The 17,240-nt window shown below is 43.3% G+C and overlaps 1 protein-coding gene across 1 annotated transcript in view; it reads left to right on the top strand.

Annotated features, from left to right (window-relative positions):
• The window catches only part of LAPTM4B (lysosomal protein transmembrane 4 beta), a 91,654-nt gene that overhangs the window by 42,566 nt on the left and 31,848 nt on the right, over positions 1 to 17,240 (top strand). The window contains exons 3-4 of the mRNA XM_015409860.1: positions 2,182 to 2,255; positions 4,583 to 4,705. Of these exons, the coding sequence (XP_015265346.1) occupies positions 2,182 to 2,255; positions 4,583 to 4,705 (197 nt within the window). The remainder of the gene's footprint in view (positions 1 to 2,181; positions 2,256 to 4,582; positions 4,706 to 17,240) is intronic.

Raw genomic sequence — 17,240 nt, 5'->3', positions numbered from 1 at the left:
TTGCAAACCTGATCGCAGTGCTCTCTGGGAAATGTGTGGGAAAGGCTGGATAAAGAGTTGACAGTCTCTTTCAAAAAAGGTAGAAATAAACATTTATGACACTTATAATTTAAACTAATTTTCATTAATTTTGTTGCTGGAGATACGTGATCTGTGAAACAGGACAAGCAGTGTAGTGTCGAAGAAGAAGAAGAGAAGAGATTGGATTTATATCCCGCCCTTCACAATCCAAAGGTGTCTCAGAGCAGTTTACAAACTCCTTTCCCTTCCCCTCCCCACAACAGACACCCTGTGAGGTAGGTGGGGCTGAGAGAGCTCTTGACAGAAACTGCTCTTTTTCAAGAACAGCTCTTATCAGAACTATGGCTTGCCCAAGGTCATCCAGCCAGGTGCAAGTGAAGGAGTGGGGAATCAAACCCGGTTCTCCCAGATTAGAGTCCACGCACTTAACCACTACACCAAACTAGGTTCCGACTACGATCTGGAGACGCAGGCTCAAATCCCCACTGTGCCATGGAAGCCGGCTGGGTGACCCTGAGTCAGTCACATACTCTCAGCTTAATCTTCCTCGCAGGGTTGTTGTGATGATAGAATGGAGGAGAGGAGAACAGTATCGGCCACTTTGTGTCCCCTTGGGGGGAGAAAGGTGGGGTATAATAGATGAAGTAAACAAAATGAAATTTAAAAAATAAAATTAATGTTTTAAAAGTGCTGAAGGCAATACAGTAGTCACGTGGCTGTGTTAAATGCACTCATATCTTTTGCCCTTCTCTTGTCTCAGGGCAGAATGAGCTCTGCAAGTTTCTCAAGAAACACAAAAACTTGCAAGTCCTATTTAGCCTGAAACGGTAATGAAAGAGGCAACAGGGGTCCTCTGTTTTGCCACTTTGGACACCCTGGGCAAAATGTAGCCTGTCTGCAGCTGGAATTATTTTCTTAAACAGTGGGAAGGTGAGAGTTTCTCAGTCAGTCTTGACTATTCTTCTTGAGTTAATCAGAGCAGCTATCAATAATGTATCCCTTGAGTGATTCACGATTTCCATGTATCAGATTCTTTTGTGCCTTTCCTTCATTCCCTGAATGCTGATGCCTTGGAAAGGTTAATGGATAAATAATGCCGTTTTTAAAATTAAAGTGTCTACTGTAAGTATGAAAATGAAAAATTAGGTGAATAATTACAGTCTGATGGGTTAGACTGTAGGTTGTTGCCCATCTGTGTATGCTGGTGAAACAGCACTTTTTGCTTTCTGTATTTGGTACTTCCATCTCTCTCCCCCCCCCCCCCCCCCTTTAGAATAGAACCCCCTCCCATTTTAAAACAATTTGTGCTTTGATTTCTGAGACACTCTCCGAGTTGCTTCAAAGATTTTAATATGTAGCCTACACAATCCTGAGTGTTCAGAGCAGACCATTAATAATTTACATAAAAGAGAAAGAACTATAATAACAACAAAGCAAGAACTGCAGTATTCGTTAACATATCCGTATGGCTACAGGCGTATAAGATTGAAACATCAATCATAAGTAAATGGTTGTACATTTAGTGATTATGAGGTATCGTTTATGCTGAATTAGTTCTCTACCTTACCTGGTTTGGAGTGCAAGGAATTGTCTTAGAAGGGAGTAACTCTGCCTAGGATTGCACTGCTAAGAGTGCTGATTACAGCGTGGGTAATGTCACTCAGGCCAGAATGTTTATAGTGCTGAGATCAGTGGCTTCTGGGTGTCCTGCAGTAACTTGACTTCAACAAAGTTGGATGTTCCCTTGTGTCTCATCTTCCAGTAGAGGTCGCCCATGCATTAGACATGTACAGATATCGTTCTCAACTCAGAGAGAATCAGCGAAGATTGTTGTAGCTAGTTTAAGGTAAAAAGCCATCAGTATCAGGCAAAAGGTCATCTGTTTTCTCCCAGGTGAATTCTTGCAGCCAGGATTTAGAAGAGTCGTTCTTTAGTGGGAAAGATTCCCTTTCTTGTGATATTGCCATGTTTTGTTTAAAATATTACTTCCCTCTGTTAGTGCAAGAGGTGTGCATCATATTGCGTTTAGTAGTTGATAGCAGCCCTGGCATTTCAAGGCTATTCCAAAAAGACTGACATTGTAATGATATGGTTAAAAAAGAAATTATCAATACTGAAAAATCAGGTCTTCACACCTTGTTTTGTTTTTTTCCTTCTCAGATATGTGCATTGCCACTGCAATCTCTCTTCTCATGATTCTGATCTGTGCAATGGCCACGTACGGTGCATACAAGGTAACATGAGATTTAAAACATCTTTATTTTTTTGTCTTAATAATTTACTTAGGATAAAAAGCTTTCATAGTCCAGCCACGGTCTGCATGGGAAAATAATTTTTATTTTAGTTTCATTTCAATTTCAGTCAGCTTCATATTCAGAATTGTTGATGTGGCTGCAAAAAGCTTATACATGGTCACACACATGTGTGTAAACTTATTTATGTGTACATATGAATGCATGCATACACATACACACAGCGCTATAGCATTTAAAGTGTTGTAACAGGTATCCTGACCTGGATAGCCCAGGCTAGCCCAATTTCACCAGATCTCAAAAGCTAAGCAGGGTCACCTCTGGTTAGTATTTGGATGGAAACCACCAAGGAAATTCAGGGTCACTACACAGGGTCACAACACAGAGGCAGGGTTAGGGTTAACCACCTTGGAAGGTCTCTTGCCTTGAAAACCCTTGGGGGGTCGCCATTAGTCAGCTGCAAATTGACAGCAAAAAATAAATAACTAAAAACGTGCAGGTGGCTACCATCAGGGGAAAACAATATCTCCCATATTCCCCCATTGTGGGGAATGGAAACTTGGGCATTCTAAAGGAAAGCCATTCTAAATATTTCAGCAGGGAAGGGGTGTATAAAGAACTCAGCCAGAGGGAAACCAATTTTGAGTGGTTCCCAGGGGTCGTTTCGTAGAAAAAGAGCTAGGGGAACTCATTAGCATAACTCATTAGCATATGCCACACCCCCTGACATCAGGGGCCCGGCGGTGGACCTGCAAGGCCAGCGGGAGTGCGAGGAACCCCCTCCAAGGCCCTCCCTGGCCCCAGGCAGGCAGGGGTGGGGAGAGGCGGGGAGGAAGCAACTTACCCTCCCTCTTCTCCTGCCTCCTCCTGGCTGAATGAGGGCCGGAAGCGGGGCGGCCGGAAGCAGGCGGCGGGGCTTCATCATGTGCCCCGCACCTCACCTGGGGGAACTGCAATCCCCCTCAAATTGACCTCTGGTGGTTCCTCATGGGACATTCTGACATGTCTTGTCATTGCAGATGATAACTTAGCACACTCCACAGACATCTTTTCTGAGAATCAGTGCATGTTAGTACATAGCCACGTTCTCAGAAACATTTCAGGGACACTTTATTTGAAGGATGCACTTAAATGTGCTGTGTACTCAGTCCTCACAAAATGGAAGCTTCCAAGTATACAGGCATTTCTGTTTCTAAATGTTTGCCTCAGTTCCTCCCCATGATATTAACATAATATTGCTGGTGCAGTGTTGTTGTTGTTGCCACCACCCTCGGAGCAGTGCCTAGAAGTCTCAAGAAACACCAGGGCATTCTGGGCATAGAGCAGATAACACCAGCTCGGCTCCAGAAGACAGTGTTGCTTGGAACAGCAAGAATCCTGTGAAGATACATCTTCAGTTCCCAAGAACTTGTTGGATCTCAAATGGCAGAACACCATTTACCAGTCAAATATCTGACTGTGACAATCCATAATAATAATCAAGTACCTGTACTTCTAGACATGGGAAAACTTTTCGTCCTTTCCAGTTTCTGCGTTTCTCTTTCACAAACTTCAGTTGAGGCAAAGCAATTCCACATTGGTGGAGAACTTAATATATAACATGGGCTGGGCAAAGGAGCAGCATTTCGGGAGGGGGGGGATTCATAGCTGCATAGGAAAAGGGGAGGCAAGGAAGTCTTACTTCAGAAATCCCTCCCATTCATGGAACTTAACAGTGGATCCAAGCCTATGGTTTATACCTGGCATGTTAACTATGGTTTGTGCTAACTGTGACAGCTGAACACACAAATCTCAAGGATGAGCGTTAGAAGTTTCAGCTTCTCCCAAGGGGCAGCTTGAAAAGCAGCAAGTGGGCAAAAGAGAAAGTGATAATGCAGGACGGTTAAATAATCTATTTTGTTTTGAAGCATTTGTCTGGAGAATTCAGTTTAGCAGCTAAAGGAAGAGTGGGAGGGAGAATGATGATCTTTAGCAGAGTATGGAGGAGGAGGTTTGGCTCTCTCTCCTGTTTATTGCAGCTGATTAATAACAAGTGGGCTGCATGTGCACTGAGACTTTGCCAGCAGCCAGGCAACACAAGTGGGAAAGCAGGCAGTCAACAGACCGATTAGGATTACTGTGATCTGTTTCACATCTGGTAGCTAACCAGGGTTTGGGCAACAAACCGCAGTTTAAGCAAGCCACTGTTTATCAGTACAGCTTATGTTTGTCTTCTCTTGCATCCTTGGATATAGAGAAGAGCTAAATACTCATTGCAGATTTTATAGCTACTGTTGACTAGTGATTTCTTCTCTCTTATTTTTCAACAGCAACATGCAGCCTGGATCATCCCATTCTTCTGCTACCAGATCTTTGATTTTGCACTCAACACGTTAGTGGCTATCAGTGTGCTTGTTTATCCGCACACAGTCCAGGATTACCTGCGACAACTGGTAAATCGCTTCTCTTTCACTGTGGTCCTCGAGAAAGCAAGGGAAAGCAGCTTTTTTGCCCTAACAAGGGTTTCGTGGCAGAATCTCAGGCTACCCTTGGAAGAGTGCGTGTGTGCTTAAGGAACTTGTATCCCACCAACTATTTTAAAACAATTACTTAATGAAACTTACAATATGAGCCAATAGAAACAGTAGTTACAGGGTTTTTTAAAAAAAACACATGGAAAATACAACCCATTAATCAGTCAAGATATCAACACCGTCCATTAAAAAAGATGTTTCCAAGAAAGAAAAAATTGTGCTGGAGTTCTGGCAGCATATTGGGTTGCTGTAGCAAGTCATAATGGCTCATGAAAATGCGTCAGTAGTCAAGAAGGCAACTCTGGTTTTCTTCTCCCCTTCTGCCTGCCTGCTGCTTCTGTCACCTTGCCCTGCTGGCCTGGGCAGAGAGTCCAGTAGGAGGGGGAAAGAAGCCAAGATAGGTAGGTGGAAGGTGGCAAGCAGGAGGCGGAGGCAGAAGGGAAGTGATGGCAAGGAAGGGGGCAGGGGGAGAATTAAATGTTCCTTCCCCCTTAAAATTGCGGTTCACCTGGACTTCCCTGGCCCTTTGAAAAGTCTGTCCTGTGAGTTTCTTTTTCATCTTGAAATGCTTATTCCAGCATTAATGAAGCGTGAAACCCTTCATGCCAGCTGCGAAGTGCTCAGATGGGTGTGCCCAGAGTTCATTCTTTCTCTGTGATGATAAAAGCCAGATTTCTTTTTATCCCTACCCTCGCTTGATGTTTTCATGGCTACCCACCTACGGTATGTAAGTTGAGTTGAATGCATGTAGCTATGGACCCCCGTGTTGCAGGAGGGCCAAGGTCAGATCTTTCCAGCCCTGTGCCATTGTAGTTGACCAAAGGACTTTCAAAGCTGGCGATTAGGGAATACATATCATACAGAAGGAGGTAGCAGGCAGAGGGCAGAACTAGCTATTACAGGAGACGTGAAGTGGGTTCATATCTCTCTTTCCTTCTCTGCCGTATAATGTCTAATTTAATTTAATAACATTATATGCTTCAATCTCTCATTGTTGGCTGGGGCAGGCAAATAACATTGTATTAAAACAGATTTTATAAGAAAGAGGGTGGGGGGGAGCAGGGTGGTGGTAGCTCAACTGCTCCTTTACAACTCTAGCTTTGCCCTGAGACTTAACTGGCTGCCTGCTCCCCATATGTGGATTTGCAAGAATAAAAACTGCAAGTAGAAAATAGAACAAGAGCAGAAATACCTTGCCAAAACCAAAACTCACACAGTGCTAGATTTACTTTCTATTTCTTACAGATGCAGTCTCAGCCCTACATTATTCTCTCCCCTTTAAAACCCATCCCTTTTACATTTTTGGAAGGGGGGGTGTTAAATTGTAACAGTGAAAGCTTAATCAAGTGTTTTTGGGAAATGGAAGTACTGCATCGTGTTCACAGTGATGTTGCATTCAATGCTGAACTTGGGTGCAGGGATCCTTTTAAAACACTTTATATCAAAAGATTTTCTTCAATAAACCATTTTTTTAAAAGGGGAAATAACCTTATTTCCCAAATTACAGGAAGAATATAAAGTTTTGCTGAGCTTAGATCCTGATCATGTTCCTTTTGGTGAAAGTATTTATATGTTTATAATTATTTTTGTTTTGTTACCATCAGTGCATGGACAGTGTAAATCTGTTCCAAGTGACTCCAGTATAAGCCTACTGAAATCAAAGAACTTAGAGTGCAGTTACTCCCAATATGATTGCCCAGTAAATGAATTGCTGAGAGCACTTGTACTAATGGTAAAGCGACACTGGCAAGTCCCACTCCTGCATCAAATTCTACATATGTCAGATTCCCATCTTCTTTATGATGCTCCTGATTAGACATAGGTTTTATGTCATCCATTTTGTAATATGTTCTGGATGACTGAACATCATTAGGAGCTGGTTGTCTTTGCTAATTGTAGCTTCCATACAATTGTTATGCATCTATGGTTTTCCCTGATCCTATCAACATTGCCTGCATTCTGACATCACAATAAATAGTAGCTTGTAAGACCATTGGTTGATTGAACTCCAGTTCAGTATGATGTCTAGCTATAGGCTGCTCAACAAGTTTTGTTTGTTGGTTTGTACTAAACTGAGACTCTAAGCCATGGTTTGCATTATTCATTTATTTTATAAAATTTATATCCCACCTTTCTGCTCTTGTAAGGGCCAACCAAGGTACCTGAAAAATTAAAAACATAATAAAGTCACATCTTTAAAACCAACCAAAAACATAATGAAAACCAGATCTAAAATAACCTAAAAAACTTAAGTGCATAAACATACAACAAAAACATAAAAACACTGCACTACACTAATTGCACTTTGCCATGATGGGAATTCTCATTTGTTCAGTAGCACTTCTCTTCTAAGCCACCAGCATACAGAGATGGAAGTGTAAACCAACTGAAAACTTTGCACCTTCTGTTGCATTCTTCAGCTATCAATGGTGCTTTCTCAGGACGCTTCCTCTTTCCTACCCTCTGCCCTAGCCCCCCCCCCCTCAGTGATGACTTGCCAAGTGGGAATGCTAATCATAGACTTCAGTCCCTCCTGAGCAGAAATTCCATCCTGAGGCAGATGGGCTGACAACCAGCAACAGAAAAAGAGGAGGAAGAGCTGTAAAAGACGTCTTACATGAACTCCATGAAGCAGCTAGGGAAGAAGACTGACTATTCTTAGGAAGAAAAGGGGGCTTGGTTTGTGATAGGTTTCTTCCGCAGCCCCAAATTCCCTCCAACTTACTGCAGCTGACCAGTAGCAAACTGGCTGCATAGCTATAGAGACCTTGCTAGATATCTGATAATGCAAGGGAGCTTGGGATAGCATCTGGGGATTCTGGTCGGTGGTGGAAGAATAGAGGGAAGCAGCAGATCAGCTTGGATCTACAAGCCAGCTGTGGCTGGTTGTGCACAACTGGTAGACTAACCAGGGTTTGCACACCACGTGGATTTAAACAAACCACAGCATATTGTGATGTTGGAGTGCAGGCTCCATCAATGTAATGTAGGGTTGCCAGGTCCAACTAGGGTTCCAAATCCCCCCGGGGGGCGGATTTCCCCCCGCTTTCAAGGCCCGACTTCCGCCCTGCGCGGAATCGGGCCCGAGGGAAACCCCACCCCCCCGCACGTGCGTCACCCGGAAGTGACGTCGCACGCTGGGGGCGGGGCCATGCCCCCAGCGTGCGACGTCACTTCCGGGTGACGCGCACACGAGTTGGACGCCGGCTGGGAGCCCCCCGCTCCCGGCCAAAATTCATTTGGCAACCCTAGGTCCAACCTGGCTGCTGGTGGGGGGGATCCAGCCTCTGCTCCAGCCAGCGTCTCAGACATGATGATGTCACCCGGAAGTGATGTCAAAACATCAGGGGCATGAGGGCTGACGTTCTAGTTTTTGGGCAAAACTCTATAGTTTTTTGCCCTCAAAACCATAGAGTTTGCCCCAAAATTTAGAAGTGATGTCATCACATCTGGGATGTGCAACATCCCTGTTTGGAGGTGGGGCTTCCCCCAGAGCCCCCCAAAGCAGGGGAACCCCTGCTTCGAACTGGGGGATGGCAACCCTAATGTAATGTGGATTGTTTGCTATGTATATACATCTGATCATATTAAGTCCTGTCTGACTTAATATTTCCATAACCAAAGATTCTCAAGAATTTTTTTTTCTGTTCAGGAAACTGAACATTCTCCTATACCAGCATTTCCCCCAAAGAATGCAAATTTTTGCAGAAGTTATTTTTGGAATGGAATGTTTCCATGCCTCTGGCTTAATTCATTATGTATTCTGTATTTAGTGATAGCAAATTAAGAGTTTAATGCTGTGGTTTGGAAAGATGTAGCAAAGCTTTTAGCAAGAATGAAAAGAGGTTTGCCTTAGGGCAACCTCTGTGAGATCGCCAAGCTTGGAAGGCATAATGGTCCACTTGTTCTTACAGCTGGAATGTCCTGTCACAAACTAAACTCACTGTGAGCAGATTGCCTCTTTATCCAGCACTGGTGCTGTTCTCTTGGGTTTTTGTTGCTTCAATCAGTGAATGATTCCAATGTCCAAATCAAAGATGTTGTTTCATGTCTGAAAATTACCTGTGTTGGTTTTTGTGACTTTACACTATAGACACAAATAGAGGAATCTTTCTGAAGTCTATTCAGTGAGGTTTAGGATACTGTTCTTAGGATGGCACTGTGGGATTTTGTTAAGTGGGCAGTTCAGATTTCAATCTGGGTATGTTCTGAAACAATGTGGGCTCTAGCTTGCAATCTGCTCACAATTAATTTGTTAATCTTTGGGGGCCAAACCACACAAGATGTTGGGAGTTCTGTTTACAGAATTCCCAGCTGTTTTTTTCCTTATATAATTGCTATGCAGGATACCTATCTGGGTTATGGCATGGGGGGTGAGTTTATGCCCCCCCCTTTGCCTCAAAATATCATTTTCCTGACCCGCAATGACCCCACAGGGCTGGAACCCATTATGGTCTAACTAATATAACTTTAAAAGCATATAGAGTTATACTCATGGTTCAGTTCTTTGGATTTTTTTTGTTTGTTTCCAACTGAATGAATGCTTTTATATAATCTGGTTCAAGAAATTCCACATTTAGCTGTATAGTTCTGCCAGTAACAACTGCGTCAATAAATATTTTTTTCATGTGTTTAACATGTGGGCCGGCTGCCCATCTGGACTCCCCAAATATCCAGCTGCAAATAATTCACAGATTCACCTGGAGTATAGATTAAGGACTTGTTGTTCTTTCTGATCAGAGCCAGATATTTATCACAAAAAGTGAGATATGGCAATTGTTTAATATTTTAGATTCTGGATCTTAGTGCAATTGCTACTTTGTATACAGCTATAGGGACAGCGTAAAAATTCTGCATCAGAATTGTCGGGTTTTGGCAAGGAGGTCCTTGATAAAGTTTTGATAAAAACACAACTGGCCCTCTAGAGCTATACAGTGGGGACTGGCCAATAACCCCACTGGATTTTGTAGCATTTGCTGATTTTCTTCTTTCCGTCACTTGAGTGTGCAGTCAAAGGTTAATCTACTTCTTAACAGGATCTCTTCTTGCCTGCTTCACAGTGTTGTGATTAGAAAAACACCCTTCAATGTGTGTTTGTGACAAAAGAGAGTGGGAATCTTTTTTCCCCCTTCCTTCTTCTAAGCCAGCTAGGTGGCTCATGCCAATTCAACAGGAGCAGTTTAACAACTTGTTTTTCTTTTCCCTGTGCCCCCAGTGACCTTGAGTTATAAGTCCAGCCTTCCTCTTCAGTGACTTTTCCATACACAGCAGCAAGGCTCGTGCCATGCTAACCGCAAAAGTCTGAGAAAACAGGATTTGACAGGTGCTAGGAAGTTCAAATTGAAGTCTGGGAATATATGAGCGGTTATCTTTTGGGGAGTCCGTTCTGAGACTTCATAGCCATGTCATCTGAGAGGAAATGATCCTGAGGGCTGGGTTTTTTTTAACCTCACATTTCATGTGCCCTCTGAAAGCACATCAGTGAGTCATACCCATGTCCGAAGATTCCTGAGGAAGTAACATAAGAACTGCCTAAAAATTAAGCATCTCTAAGGTAAAGGTAAAGGTTCCCTAGCTTGAAAGCCAGTCGAATCCGACTCTAGGGTTGCGGTGCTCATCTCCGTTTCAAAGCCGAAGAGCCAGCGCTGTCCGAAGACATTTCCATGGTCATGTGGCCGGCATGACTAAACACCAAGGCACACGGAACGCTGTTACCTTCCCACCGAAGTGGTACCTATTTATCTACTTGCAATTTCTTGCTTTTGAACTGCTAGGTTGGCAGGAGCGGGAACTACAGACGGGAGCTCACTCCGTCTTGCGGCACACTCGGGTCTCGAACTGCTGAACTACCGACCTTCCACAATCTGCAGTTCAGCGCCTTAACCACTTGAGCAGAACAAATGTAAGGCATCCTATATATCTCACTGCATCAAGAAACCTAATGTCTGGGCCACCATAGATGCCACTAAGGATTCATTTATAGGGTCCTGAAAGGCAAGTCCCTCACAGCTAAGTCCCATTGAGATAACATGACTTCATTGAGGCAGGGGTGTTGAGGTATGTAAATATGGGATACCTCACACACTGCCCCTGGGATACACAGAGTCCCTCTTGATGCTTTCTGCTGTCCCCTGCTTGGGTTCTCCCACCAACTTTGGGGTTGGCCTCAGATTAGAAGGGAAGTCTCCTCCTCTGTATTTTTTCCTCTTCCCCTCCTTTCTCCCTTAACTTGGGTTCTCAGAAGACTCTAGAGGGGTTCCTCAGTATAGTCTTAATGTGTATTAAATGCCTTCTTATACCCTTGACAAACCTGCAAGTTGCCACCCACTTCCTGCCAGATACCTCACCTCCTTGAACAGGCATCCCTTTTTTAATGCTCACTTCCGCCTAGCCCAGTACTTGCTGAGCCCTGAGGCAAGTGCAGGCTTTTGGCAGCTGTTAGGGCTGCAACTGGTGATTGATCAGAAGAACTCAAGAGGTGTGTTTTTCTTGGCACCCTAATCTCTGTAATTTAAACTACTTTTAATGACCTGAGAGCAGAGACTGGTGAAAAAATATTGACAGCCATGGAATAATTGTGTGATTATTGCCCTTTGTAAACAAACAAACAAATGAAAAAGACCTTTTTTTAGAAAGAGTCTATTTTCAGCTCTGGCAGCTCAAAGTATCAGTATGCTTAGATCTGCTACCAGGTGGCAAATATCCTCTGCATTGAAAATAATACTAAAGTTTTCTAAGCTGAAATAACTGTGGTCTGGATCCTATGAAATCACAAACAGAGCAAATGTATGGAAAGGATTTTTGCAGATTATGCTTTCCACTCCCCCCGCTCCACAGCTTCTCTTTAAAAAACCTGACTATCAGAGAGCTTCAGGAGAATGGTGGGCCTTGGTTTCCGTGACCTGCTTGTAGGCCTTCTGGGGACATCTGTTTGGCCACTTCGTAAAATAGGAGGCTGGACTAAATGGGATCACACATGAAGCTGCCATATATTGAATCATACTATTGGTCCATCCAGGGCTATTTTGGGGCAGGAACGCACAGGAACGGAGTTCCGGCTGGCTCCCAAGTTGACCACGGCCAGCAGGAACTCATTAGCATAATAGGCCACACCCAACAGCAGGAACTCATTAGGATTGGCTACATTCGGGGTGTGTGGTCTTGTAAAGAGAATAAGAAGCAAAAGGTGGGTGTGGCTGGATGACCACACTTCTGGTAACGTGTGGGTGCGGCCTAATATGTGAATGAGCTGTGCTGGGGTGTGGCCTAATATGCTAATGAGCTGTGCTGTCAGGGGTGTGGCCTAATATGCTAATGAGTTCCTGCTGTTGGGTATGGCCTATTATGCTAATGAGTTCCTGCTGGGCTTTTTCTACAAAAAAAAAAGCCCTGGGTCCATCAAGGTCAGTATTGGCTGCTCAAACCAGCAGTGCCTCTCCAGGGTCTCAAGTTGAGGTCTTTCACTTACCACCTGATACTTTCAACTGATGGTGGAGATTGAACCTGGGGCCTTCAGCATGCAGAATAGAGGCTCTCCCACCAAGCCACAGCCCCTCCCTTCGGGGCTACTGGTCTGATCCAGCATGACTGCTCTTACAGTATGGGATGCAGTGCAGGAGCTATTGTCAGAAGAGGGAGTTGGTACAAGTCACTTTTTTTACAACTCACAGAAGAACTTCCACAAGAGTTGGGAGGGAGACATTTTTGCCAAGTCCCCCTTCTGCCTTCAGTCTCCCCCTCCCATCTTCCATACCATTGCCACAAGTTCTCTGAAACTTCTGGAATGGCTTTTTGGGGACCCAAGGTGCTGCAGTGGCAAAAGCCCCATCCTTCAAATTTACTGAGGTCCCTGTCTCACCACGACTTTTATCCCAGTTTTTATCCATTGTTGCCTCATTTTTCTCTGATGCATGGTCGGAATGGTGATTTCAGACAGCATTTAAATACATTTTGTAGGTGGCTTCAAATTGCTATTTCCTTCTGAGACCATGGCACAGTTTCCTGTTTTGTGTCTTCTGACTATCAGAGAGCTTCAGGAGAATGGTGGGCCTTGGTTTCCGTGACCTGCTTGTAGGCCTTCTGGGGACATCTGTTTGGCCACTTCGTAAAATAGGAGGCTGGACTAAATGGGATCACACATGAAGCTGCCATATATTGAATCATACTATTGGCTGCTCAGACCAGCAGTGCCCTGCGCTAAAAGGTCAGTGTTTCTGTTTCCCTCCACAATATCCCTCTCGCCTCATTCAGGTAGTCATCTGAAGACATGTTCATTTGCTTCTCAGTAGATTGCAATACAAATTTTAACACTTCTGTGGAAAGATCCAACATCTGCTGTGACTGGAAGAAGATTATTTGTTGATTAGGCCATTTGTCATTGTGTAGAAATGGCCACAGTAGGGGGGAAATGGCAGGAGAAAGGGAGAGAACTCCACGCTGCAGACCTTTCAACGGACAGTCTGCCACCAGTTAACAGCGCGACAAAAAAAAACCCTGGTTTGGGGGAAAAAACAGGTTAAGAGTACTTCATTAATTTCAGGAGGACAATGATTTACTGTTAAGGTGTATGAAACCTTTAAAAAGAATCTGTTTGGCTTCAGAAACCAAGGCGGGTTAAAGAACCCGTATGAAAAAGCACTCGGTTTGCAATTCCATAAGATCCAAACCTACATTAATAGGGCCTGTGATACACATGTATTTTTGGCTCCTCCATAAAATCTTAACAAACCTTTAGACGCAGGGGCAATCCATTTTCATTTTAAGTCACTTAAGAAACATTCCCTGCTGTTCCCTGCCCTCATTTCCAAACCGGTACGGAGTTGCCAGTGAGGTTTTAAAAATTACCAGCTTTTTTAAGGCATTTAAAACAAACTTGCTGAATGATGTCCATGTGTCCTAGCAGTTGTGAGATCAAGAAAGGAATCTTGTTCTAATCTTCAGCACCTGTTTCTGTTGGATAGTGCTTGGTAGCTGTCTGTGACTGCAACAGATGTTCCTGTTCTTTAAAGCGGACTAGCGGAGTGGTTCAGAGGTTAAGAAGCTGAGTTGCAGATCAGAAGATCAGTAGTTCGGCAGTTCGAGATCCGAGTGCCGCGTGACGGAGTGAGCTCCCATCTCTGGTGCTCTTTTTCAAGGACAGCTCTTGTCAGAACTATGGCTTGCCCAAGGTCATCCAGCAGGTGCAAGTGGAGGAGTGGGGAATCAAACCCGGTTCTCCCAGATTAGAGTCCGCGCACTTAACCACTACATCAAGCTGACCACGGAGAAGTCTTCAGACAGCACTGGCTCTTCGGATTGAAAACGGAGATGAGCACCGCCCCCTAGAGTCGGATTCGACTAGCTTTCGAGCAAGGAAAACCTTTACCTTTAAGAACTTCATTAGTCATTTGCTTTCCTTCTCCCACCTCTCCATCCCCATTCAAGAGAACAAGTTAATATGAAGATGCTTCTGTATCTAGGAATGTGTTATTAAAGTAGGAACAATATCCTGATCTGGGATGCTTCCAGATTTGGATTGGTGGCTCCGAGTTCTATAATGCCCAAGTGTCAGATAACTTGGGGAAAAAAGTGACTCCTACCTACTAGTGCTTTGCTGTTGTGTAAAGAGTTCATGGGAATTACCCGTTAGTCTGTTTAATTTGAGACTTTGTCACAGTGGTGGTACAGGCAAAAAGCCCAAGTATAATTTAAGCAAACAGATATTGACTCCAACTCCTAGAAAGGTCCTGGATTCACTTAGGCTCACTCAGGCCCACAGGTTGCTAGCCATGGGGCCAGGACTCCTTTGACTCTTGCCCTTTGGCTTACAACTTTGGTCATATCTAGGCTTAAACACACGTAACAAGGAAAACAGAAGTTCAGCTCAGATCTCATTCAGCTGTCAGATGTATTCAGGTGGGTAGCCGTGTTAGTCTGAAGCAACAGAACAACGTTTGAGTCCAGCGGCACCTTTAAGACCAACAAAGTTTAATTCTGGGTATAACCTTTTCCGTGCACGCACACTTCTTCTAAATTAAACTTTGTTGCTCTTAAAGGTGCCACTGAACTCAAGCTTTCAGATATGTTTCCCCAAAATCCCCCCTCCCCTGCTAAAAGAGCCTTTGGACTTTTCTAGGTTTAAATACCTGTATCAGAGGAAGAAACAGAGGGAAGAGATGTTTTCCAGACTTCTCTCTCCCTGCTATGAATGGTTTGTGAAAATATGCAGTGGTACAAAAATTAGCATCCCTCTGTAGAAGATTGGGATGTCTCATGGCGGTCATGAAAGCAGGAAAGCCAGGCCAGCTACAGACAAGATAGGGGTTTCTACATGCTTAGAGGACTCCCCAGGTATGCCAAAGGATATGGCTTTGTGAACTGACTAGGGTTTAATCAAGATGATAATTTTTAAATGTTGTATGCTGGAATTGTCATCAGTTTTAGTTCACCTTTCGTTGCTGTTGCAGGTGGGTATTCATTTATTTTGCTTTTACAAATGGTTTGTACTGCTTATATGCAGTTAACACAAAAACAACACTGAGAAAATGTATTCATTTTACCAGGGAAAAAAATTCAGTGTGAAGGAGTAATTAATGTGAAAATAAAGGCAAATGAGTTCATTTTTTACAAGGCAGAGATGGAATCAAAGGTGTGGGGGTATTAAAAACAAAAGCAGACAGATTTTTAAATTCAATCACATCCCATAGATTAACCCAAAGGGGGGGGGATGACGCTAAAAACAGCCTGAAAACAACTGGCCATACTTTAAGGGACTTGGAATGTTTAAAAAAAGTAGGAACAATATCCTTATCTGGGATGCTTCCAGATTTGGATCGGTAGCTCCGAGTTCTATAATGCTCAAGTGTCAGATAACTTGGAAAAAAAGTGACTCCTACCTACTAGTGCTTTCCCATGAGAACTTATAGACTTGGTGTGTGAGGTGGGGGATAAATTTCAAAATTGTTTTTCTCTTTCCCCTACTCCATGATGATGGGGGCCCCAGCTTCTAAGGTAAACTGCTGATATTTTATATAATGGAAAATACAGCCCTGTTTCCTGTCTGTTGATGGAAGAGTGAATGTTTAGACTGGGATGTTTCACAAAGTAGAACAAACTTGGGCTCATGTTACTTGCAAAAAGATATACATTCTCAAAAAGATATGAGATCTCAGAAGGCATATCTGTGTCTGAATAGTGAGAAGGATGTGATGGTAGAGCTGTTGTCTTGGAAAGTAGCTATCATTCAAGGTGAGAATCCCAAAAGAATTCCAGATTTTGATTCTTGTTGCTCAAAGATTTTTTTAAAAATATCTTTAATCATTGCTGCAGGAGTAACTCCCAAGAACATACTTGCTAGTGTTGGGAAAATTGGCAAATAGTTAAATATTCAGAGATTGCAGTGGATCTTTGCTTCACTGGAAAGAAGGCATTTTCTTTTATGTAAAAATCTTTATTTCTAAGGGAAGGGTTCACAGGAAATCTACAAAACAACAAAAACACCCAAGACTACATCTTTACACTTTGACCAGACAGTCTACAACAATGGAGATTCTTCTTCTTCTTGACTCCTAGAAGGAAATCACCCGAATGCATTGACCAATGATTGTTAGTAAATAGGCTTCAGTTTCCCGGGCTTTCTTCCCATTGGCTCTGTGCCAGGTTCCCTTCCAGGTCAGTCTAAACCACTGGTTCCCAAAGTGGGCAATACCGCCCCCTGAGGGGTGCTGGAGCGATCCAGGTGGCCAGTAGGAGCCTTGGTTGCAAATTTGTCACTGCATCTTTTTGTCCACTTTTTGAAGGTAGATTTCCAGAGAGGTGCTGAGTAATTTTTTTCCTGAAAAGGGGGCGGTAGGCCAAATAAGTTTGGGAATCTCTGGACAATAGCACACAAGGTAAACACACATTAACGCTATAATGATTGAATTTTAGACCTTGCAACACACATATTTCCAACAGTTAGGACTTCCTTTAGAATGTTATAAACCAACAATGAGTAGCTCCGGCCTTATCCTGGTTCACTGATTGTAGGGTTAAAGACCTGGTTTGAACCACTGCTTCTCTTCCAATATATAGTAAGCCTCTTGGAGCCCCATAAGGAAGAAAGGTGGCTAATAAATGTTTTAAACAAATAAAATAAATAAATAGTAGGCTCATTGTACCCAAAATTCTCCTCCAAATGGCTAAGAGACCAATCCCCCGCCCATGCCCTTCTAAAATATCTGTTATAATTGAACTTGTAAATGTGAGTGCACCAGTTTTTGGCAGTGTTGAAACTTGACTTTTTCAGATGCAGTCTAAACAGTACAACCAAGCTATAAGTGAGTCACATTGTATCATTCAACTTGCCACATTTGATTGGTTGAATTAATCTTTAGTTTGAATTTCATACTGGCGTATCCTTAACACATCCTGTCCCAAGGTAATTGTATTCAGTGTGTAGTAATCAACATTTATTAGATTAGAGCTGCAGGAGATG

Source organism: Gekko japonicus, unplaced genomic scaffold (assembly GCF_001447785.1).
Source record: "Gekko japonicus isolate JY-2015 unplaced genomic scaffold, Gekko_japonicus_V1.1 scaffold47, whole genome shotgun sequence".
Classification (NCBI taxonomy): domain Eukaryota; kingdom Metazoa; phylum Chordata; class Lepidosauria; order Squamata; family Gekkonidae; genus Gekko; species Gekko japonicus.
The sequence above is the reverse complement of the archived record's forward strand: the minus strand, read 5'-3'. Positions and strand labels throughout refer to the sequence as shown.